The following is an 8,850-nucleotide window of genomic DNA, read 5'->3' as shown; positions in this document are numbered from 1 at the left end:
TTTTTGACCTTCACAATGGCTGCTTAGGACTTAACCCATCCAAGTGTAGGTCTTTGATACTTCGAACTTGAGTCCTATTTAAGGTTTCTTGGGACCCAATTTTTTTTTTTCTGAATATTCAGAAGCTAATACCATTCCAATGCCCCTATTTGCCATATGCATAAACTGAACCGGATAAGCAAGCGCAAAAATAAAAGCTTATGTAACTACAGGAATGCCCGATACATCGAAACTCATTGCCTCTGGATAAAGACGTTTTGACATCAACATCTGAGACCGCCAAATGCTCGGGAATTCCTCTTTTCAATCCCTTTCTTCTTGTTCCTGAATAGCTCATTTGTAGCCATCTTTGTTTCCAGAGCATATTGTGAGTTACAGGTAGAATTCAAAAAGATCAAATCTTTGATTACTCTATCATACATGATTGAGGTACGGTTTAATTTGATTTTCATGTTTCACACAAGCGGTCAAGAAAGTGGATTGCGGCAACATGCTGAACAGATTCTTTTTGGCACTATACACTATTGCATTTCAAACATTCTGATACCAAAAAATAACGTTCCCCTTGTTTATAACACAAATTTTCAATGATTTCACAGTTAAGTTCGGTTTTCAAAACCATCTATATTACCAGGGAGAATTTTTTTTTGGGTTTAGAAAAGGGGGCCATGCAGAACCCTCGAAAAATGGAAGTTTCCAGTTAAGGGTGTCAATATTTGAGACCGGAACCAAGAATCATCTCGGAAGTTGGAACCAACCCATCTCATTACTAAATGGGATGGTTCTAGGAGTTAATTGCGGGGCTGATTATTAAATGGGACAGGATGGCTCTGGGATGGATTTCCAGAATCGGGTGAAAACAGAACTGTTTAAAATGCATATTTAACGCTGCTTGAATGTGTGGATTTTGCACCCAGCAAGCCACTGGTGTAGGGTCCACGACTAGGCTTCAATCTCTTGTGTTTACTTATTTAGGGTTAGTTAATACTTACTAGTCATAACTTATGGAGAAAAGTTTCCTGTGCGGGAGTGTACAATTCACACCCAAATGGGGGAAATGACTACCCCGTTCTCTATAAAAGGCGGAAATACTCCCATGATGCTTCCATACTCTCATTGACCCCGTGCGCTTATTGGCCACCCTCCCCCTTAACTTATGTAAGGGTTATGTCATAATTACAAAGAAAAACTAAGGATTATGTGTCAAAGAAACACTTATATTTGAGTGTTTTTTTTACTTTGAAGGTTCGAAACTTCAAGGTATCGGAACCCGATAATGTTGTAATCACAAAGAAATACTTATATTTGAGTGTTTTGAGACTCGGTGCCCAGAAATGTCAAGGAACTGGACCACCCCATCATGAATGACATTACATACTCGTGTTGGGATCATTTAGTAGACGGGACAGTTCTGGGATTGGCCCCTTGGTCTGAAGCCGGCAAGGAACCATCCCGTTTGAGGTTTGACACCCTTAGCGCCGGCCGTGTGTGTGTGTGTGTGTGTGTGTGTCCATTGTTGCCAGGTATTAGGGTAGCCGGGAGGGGAGGGGAGGGGAGGTGGTTAAGGGTGGGAGGGGAAAATGTTTTAAGCACAAAAAGACATTTTGAATTGGATTGGTACCAAAACGGTCCACTCTTGGGTCAAATTAGAGTCTGTCTGACCCATTATCATCCAATTCTTATGACCGTAGCAAACACAAGTCGGAAGCCAAATAACACATGAAAACATGATGCCCCCAACGTACCAGTGTCTTGGTTTGATGAGATTTAGTGTGTAAACAGGCCAGATTCCATGCTGTATAGCATCTCCCAGTGCTTTCTAGTGGCTTCAAAGGGCTTGAAATGATGCTGGTTTCAGCCACATAACTGCCTGCAAAAAGTAAAAGGGGACGAGTGCAGTCCGAACAGTTTGACGGTGGAGCTTCGAACAGTCCCAAGGACAAACGGGTTTTAAAAGCAAGAGCAGGTTATCCAGGCTTAATTATGCTCTGAATGGTTCAACCATCTGTGTCTGCTCTGGATTTTATAGTATACTCCATTAGCTTTTGTTTTCTGTCTACCAAGACCTAAGAATTGCGAGAAGTAAATTCTGTTCACCAAGACCAAAGAAAGGAGAAGTAATCACACTAATGTTAGTTGCACCCATATATGATTTTTCAGTATTTTGTCTCACAAACTCATTCTAAGGAGTTTAGTCTATCAGTATATGTCCAAGGGGAGAGTATCACATTGACATTTCACTGCCAATGTCTTGGTGCTGTGGTAGGAGACTCTGCAGAGCAGCTTTTCAGCCTCAAATGAGTCTTGCATTGTTTTGCAGCAGTATCAGGACTAACAATTAAATTTTCCAAAAGTGTGGTATTTGCCACTTTGACTTGGTCGATGAGCAAGCACAAATCATTGCATAATGGGTTACATACCCTTCACATTACATTGACATTGGTCTTCCACCAGAGGTCAGGTAGAAAGAAACATCTCTGTGGGACGAGGTAGTGGAAAGGAATGAGCTTAAGATGGTAATTTACAAATGTCATTAACCTAATAAGGCAGGATTACTTTTAATCAAAGCAAGTATATCAGCATATTATTTGTCTCTTTTCATTGTTTCAGTCTCATCAGCAAAAAAAATGAGGAACCTTAGGATCTCTCTGCAAAGGAAAAGATGATGAAGTAAAAAATCATTTTTGTTGATTGGAAGAGCTGCTGCAAACCAAAACAAGAAGGTGGCTTTGGTTTTAAGTCTGTTAATATAACAAAATTCTCCTCAGAAAATGGATTTGTAGGCCGGATTTGAGAGAGAGATTGTGGAGAAGAGTGATCACTAAGAAACATGGAGAACTGCACGAATGGGACCAGCAGATCAATTCAAGCCATGGCGGAGTTGAAGGTATTATGCAACATAAATACATCATGGTTCAAATCCTGCACATGATCATAGGATGGCATTCGTAAAATTATAGAGAATGTTTCGGCATCAGATCCCTAAAACAGGTCTCCCTTCAAACTTAGGAGACCCTGCACCGAAAGGAAGGTGGATCTTAGGAGACCCTACATGACTTGGACCATGAGGATTTCAATGACTTAAAAGTGTGTTAATAGAGCTGAAGTGAAGGGATCTCATGGAAGCTGATATGGCAGATAGGTGCCCCAAGCAAAATCTGTTTCTATGTGGATGACTTCTAAAGAAATATTAAGGACAACCATCAGGAGCTGGAGCTACTCACTAGCTAATCTTTGTACTTTCAGCTGGGAGAAATGTGACAGAGTAGACCATCTCTTTCTTAATGCATATTTCAATGGAGGGGAATAGTTTGCCCTTCTATGGTTATCAATTCCCTCAAATATTGAACCTGATATCTGCTCTCTCACAATTGAATACAGTGGCTTCATAAGAAAGAGTTAATTAGATATGGAGACTCTTATCTGCTGCTGTGTCATGGTTCTTTTGGGAAGAAAACCAAATGAGACCATCCTTGCCATTGCAAAAGAGGCTGAGAGTAGGCTGGAACTTTGTATAGTGATAGATAGAAGCTTTTAAGGAGTTCCTTTAGTAGAGCTTAAGAAGAATCAACCACGATCTTGTAGTTAATTCAATCCTCTCGATTTTTAGGGTCGTTTGTATAGGGAAAGAGGATGAAGTGTACATGCTGTTGAGAATATTCATATAATCCCTTCAGGGTTGGAGATTACTTACCCCATTTCTATAGTACCAAGAGAGGGGACAAAAATCAAATGGCAGAAAACTTTCCGTTCTAGAATTTCAGAATTCCAGATAGTCTAATTGGTTTGATAACTACAAGACGGCAATTTAGCGACAGAATGTCCAGAATGACTATTTTCCAGAGATTTGGGAGTTGATGCTTTTACTGCCCAGGGCCACTTAGCTTCACCTCTGGGTTTCCAAGACCAAGTGTTGAAAGTGAAGGTAAAGAGATTCTTTTAACCCTAAACAAGAACTTAACTATTAGGATTTCTTCTCTGCAAGATTTAATTAACAATAGACAATATATAAACTGGAGGACACATGAGGTCAGGTCTTCAAAAAGTCCAGCTTCATTTTCAGTTCAAGTAAAATCAATACAGAACCAGAGTGATTAATACAGTGTAATGTGACGCAATACAAGTTTAAAAAAATAAAAACACTTGACCTCTTCCATAATGAAGCCCTATCATATTTCTCTAGATATGGCACATTAGGTCCTACATGGGAAGTAGACTATCTAAAAAAAATCACAGAAAGTTATGACATTAACAAAAGAAAATTTCACAATATAAACCAACTCTTTTGGAAGCAACACTCATATTTCACATAGTTCTCAAAAAAAAGTGATTGGTTAACCTATCTGTTGATTTTGCAGAATTTGCCCAAGAAGATCACTAAATGCACCAAATAGGAAACCACTGAAGTGGTGTCTTGAGAGTCCAGAATAAGTTCTACCAATCTGAACCATCAGGGAAGTCTTTTAACGCATCTTGATTGCCATCGACATAGAAGCTCACAACTGCTTTCATTCTCGGAAGCTTATCCGGATGGTAATTCACATGAATGATGACAGGCTTGAGCTTGCTTAGCTTAGCATCCTTCCTCACAGTCTTAAAAAGAACTTTGCTGTTCATAAAGAGATAAAAATCCATAGTTCTCCTGGATGCATGAAGTCCATCATAGCCAGGGTGTGAGGGGTAAAAGAGTTCTTCATTGAAAACTGCCTGATCCCAAGAGTGTGGTTCCTGAGAAAGCCGACCAGCGACACGATCCAGCAGCTCAATTGAAGGAATTGTAGGCCTTATATAAAAGAAGCCAGAGTTGAAAACCCATATTCGCATTGTATGTGCATATCTGGCCCAACCCATTGCAGGCTCATCGAAAACATCATTGTACCCATAGGCCGTCATATTATTGTGGCCATCAGTCATAGACTCCACATCTGAGTCCCGATAAAGATAATTGAATGGGTTCTGCAAGTATATAATATCAACATCTGAGAGGAGAACACTGTAGCCCAGCTGCAAGAACTCCCTCAGGATACGGAACTTCAAACCTGAGACAGCATGGTTGCCTCCTGTCCTTGCGACTGAGTCAATGCCCTTATCAGGGTCTCTTTTGTACACGGGAACATCCTTTGATTTGCAGAAATTGACAATCTCATCATCAAGAGCAACAACCAAATAATTTGGTATGCCAACTCTCTTGATGTTAGTGAACCAGACCTCCAACATTTCCTTCACATTGGAATTTGCCAATGCAACTATAAGTTCTCTTTGAACAGCTACTTTCTCAAGCATCTTAGCCAATCTTGGATTCACAGATCCATCGGGAACAACAGTTGGATTGGTTCTTAAACCCTTTACAGTACCAAATGGGCCAGCTTTAATCTTTCCCCCTATGACTTCAACCTGCTTCTCTGCCTGATCCTTTGATTGTTCAGCCAACTGAAGCTTTTCAGTCAATTCCCTAACCTGTTTCTTCAACTCTGAATTCTTCTGCGACACGGACACAAACTCAGACTTCAACAAGTTGATCCGTTCGGACGACTCACAAGAATCAACCTAGCAACCAAGAGAAGAGAAAACAACAATGACAACCACAGATTGGTGAAAAATCCCAAAGGACCCTAGAATGTGTTGTTGCAGACAAAGACATGTATCTGATATGACGCAACAAAGTACTGCATTAATCAATTACGAGGGAGATCGTCTTCTTTTCTCTCTCAATTCGAGGTCCCTTACATAATTAGCATTTCAGAGTATTCTACAGAAATATCTATTTATAACATGGAAAAAGAACGCAGAACAGAAAGCCTTCAAATTTGAAGTCAGACACGAATATTGTAGTAAAAAATCTTTCAATTCAAGAAAAAATGGCACCATAAAATTTAAAGATCTAAAGAATAAGCCAAGGAACACCCAACAGTAAACCAAAAATCCCTAAAACCACCCAAAATTCAGGGATTAAAGGGGATCACGAGAGCCCTATACGTACCTCAAGACTGGCTTTTCCAGTTCGACGGCCTTGAATTAATGGATTAGATCGAAAAAATCCATTGGGGAACAAGAAGGCAAAGACGCATCCGAGAAGAATTCCGATGGCAATGGCACCAGCGATTTTCGATCCACGCATCGATTGTCCGTAGTGTCTCATCAATGGCCCGTCTCTACGACCCGTCATGGCTCTTGTGTATTATGTTCCAAACATCCAAAGAGAGAGAGAGAGAGGGAAAAAGACTTCACTCCCTTCTATGATTTTTACAATCACAAGTAGAAAGATTTCCTGCTTTATAAGAAAGAAATGGTGCTTCAATGTTACCCAATTTCTCGATCTCGCTCTGTTTTTTCTCCCACTGTTCTTCGAATTGATTCAGATTTTGGAACCCTACCTAACACAAAACAAACACAAAACAAAGAAACAAAGAAATTGCCGGAGAAAGAGACAGGAAGGTCTTCTCTCTCTCTCCCGAGTTTCTACTTTCAGTAAATTCAGACAAGTCGTGCCGTCGCGGCGTCGTGCCGTATAAAAACCGAAAGCAAGTACGCTGCATGTGGATGGCATTTTTTTAGGACAACCATTAGTATCGGCGCTGACCGATATGGATATGATACAGATACATATCGGGAAAAAGGGTTACCTGCGATTTAAGATTGATACTGTTTGATACGTATCATATCAATATCGACCATGATCGATACCGGATTAAATACAATAAGATGAAGCTACGCTCCACGCATACGTAAACAGATATAACGAAGGAAAAAAATTACCACAATGCCTTGAATTAAGGGTGTCAATGTGTATCGAGTACCGAATACCGAAATCGTTTTTGTACCAAATTATCAATATCAAATCGTAGTAAATAAATTTAATACAGTATCCATATGGGGCATATGTATTAAATCAGTATTCAATACGGTATCAATATGAGCCATAACATTGATCCGAACCGATATTGTACCAAAATACCTATTTTAATTTGTATCAAATAATACCCAACCGATTCGGTATGGTATCGGTATGGATCATATGTGCAACATACCAAACCGAAATAGTACCAATTTTCCAAAACCGTACCGATTGACATCCTTAGCCTAGAGTATTATTTTTCTCTTACATGCCATTTTTATTATAGGTTGACATTCTTTGTGGGGAAACGTGGATCTTGTGCGTGGAGGGCCAATAAGAGCATGCACATTGGCATCATTGGGGTAGAACTTTGTTTTTCATGGGCGGTAGGGTGGTCATTTCTCCTTCTTTCGTGTTTGGGCGTGGACAATACACTCTCTCACATAGAACTTTTTCTTTTTTATTATTTTCTTTTATCGTCAACTGTGTGTATCTCTTTTTGTTAGATAAAACTCTATTTGGAGAAGAAAACTTCAAACTGCTTTGAACGCGTTCTCGCTATCTTAAAGAAGATATTTGTCCCACACAACAAATTCACCTTCAGGACTCAACAAAGCAATAAACATGAAACATAGAATAATTTTTTCAGAGACATTGATTGCAAGAGAGAGAGATAATTCGTTTGAACGGTGCACTTCTATTTTATAGAAGTGAAGCACCTCTTCTAAACAGACATATCTGTCCACTTTGTATTTAAACCATTAGATCGATTGCCACACGATCTAACGGTCCAGATTAAACAGAGATGAAGCTGTTTACAATAGTCATATCATATCAAACGTGACCATAGGATCTTCTAATCCGATGGATCTGATCACGTCAAAAATCAACGTACCAGATTAGATTATGCGTGCAAAGTGCTAAGTACGTACGTACGCTTCTACAGCCCACGCATCGCGTATGCGCTCGGATTGCTAGGCCGTCCTCGCATATATACCATAGAATGTCTCCCTTTTCTGGTTTAACTTAAGAGATAAAAAAAGGTAATATAATAAATATCATTTATAACTTTGTAGTTTTCCAATGTGGGACTAAAACACTTTACCAAAATAATATAATATTTATTTAATCTTTCATCTTATTACAATCTATCTAACACTTTTACCCAAACAAAAAAAAAAAAAACTATGTGGATCTCATGTGAATGAATGGGGAATACACTCTTATAACATATGAGCACGAAGGATTAGAAAAGGATCAACCTTTTCTAAGCAAAAACTTTCTCACTCCTTGTAGCTAATAAACATTATATAAGCAAATACTTTCTTATTTCTTGTAGCTAATAATGTCTTTAGAAACACAATTAGTTTTTTAGATCATAATAATTAGTCGTAGCTAATATTTTCCTAGTAATCCTAATGAATTAAATTATCTGTTCATCACAACTATTAGTTATAACTTATAACATTAGTATATTTGTAACCAATTACAACAAAAAAAAATTTTATGGTCCTTGTGGTTGCAAGGGAAATAAAGAGGAATGAAAATAAAATAAAATCAAAGCTAAAAATAAATTTTTTGTAATCATTACTTACCATTTCTTTTTATAAGATAAAATTAATTAGGAGATAAGCTCCCAAGGACGCAGGGGCCATGCCTAGACACAATGGGGGGGGGGGGGGGGGAATGACCGTCCCGCCCATCATGAATGGCATAAATTTTGCCCCCAATTGCCAACACGATCGCTCTCATTGGCCTGTAAACGGATCGGATTCGGCTCGGATACAGATCGGAGGTAATCAAATTCGGATATTTCTTGGTCGAATACGGATACCTCTAAACGGATTTAGATGCGGATCGAATTCGGATTTTCGACCATCAGTTTACACCTCTGCCTTGTGTAACCCGAATCTTCCTCCCCCTAGTGGATACAATTCACTCTCAATCCATAGTTTTAGATCAAGATTCTCTTCTCCTCATATTCTAGAACCTGTTGAATTTTCAAAAACCCTCAA

General features: G+C 39.1%; 1 protein-coding gene across 1 annotated transcript; it reads right to left on the bottom strand.

Moving 5' to 3' along the window:
- Positions 1-4,031: 4,031 nt before the first annotated feature.
- LOC122662595 (arabinosyltransferase RRA2-like) lies at positions 4,032-6,216 on the bottom strand. The gene is made up of 2 exons (XM_043858266.1): positions 5,981-6,216; positions 4,032-5,547 (listed from the first exon to the last, which is right to left on the bottom strand). Exons 1-2 carry the CDS (start codon positions 6,164-6,166, stop codon positions 4,435-4,437), a joined length of 1,299 nt encoding a protein of 432 aa, XP_043714201.1. The 5' UTR covers positions 6,167-6,216; the 3' UTR covers positions 4,032-4,434.
- Positions 6,217-8,850: the final 2,634 nt, after the last annotated feature.

Source organism: Telopea speciosissima, chromosome 5 (assembly GCF_018873765.1).
Source record: "Telopea speciosissima isolate NSW1024214 ecotype Mountain lineage chromosome 5, Tspe_v1, whole genome shotgun sequence".
Taxonomy (NCBI): Eukaryota; Viridiplantae; Streptophyta; class Magnoliopsida; order Proteales; family Proteaceae; genus Telopea; species Telopea speciosissima.
Note: the sequence above shows the minus strand (reverse complement) of the source record. Positions and strands in the feature narration are given on the sequence as shown.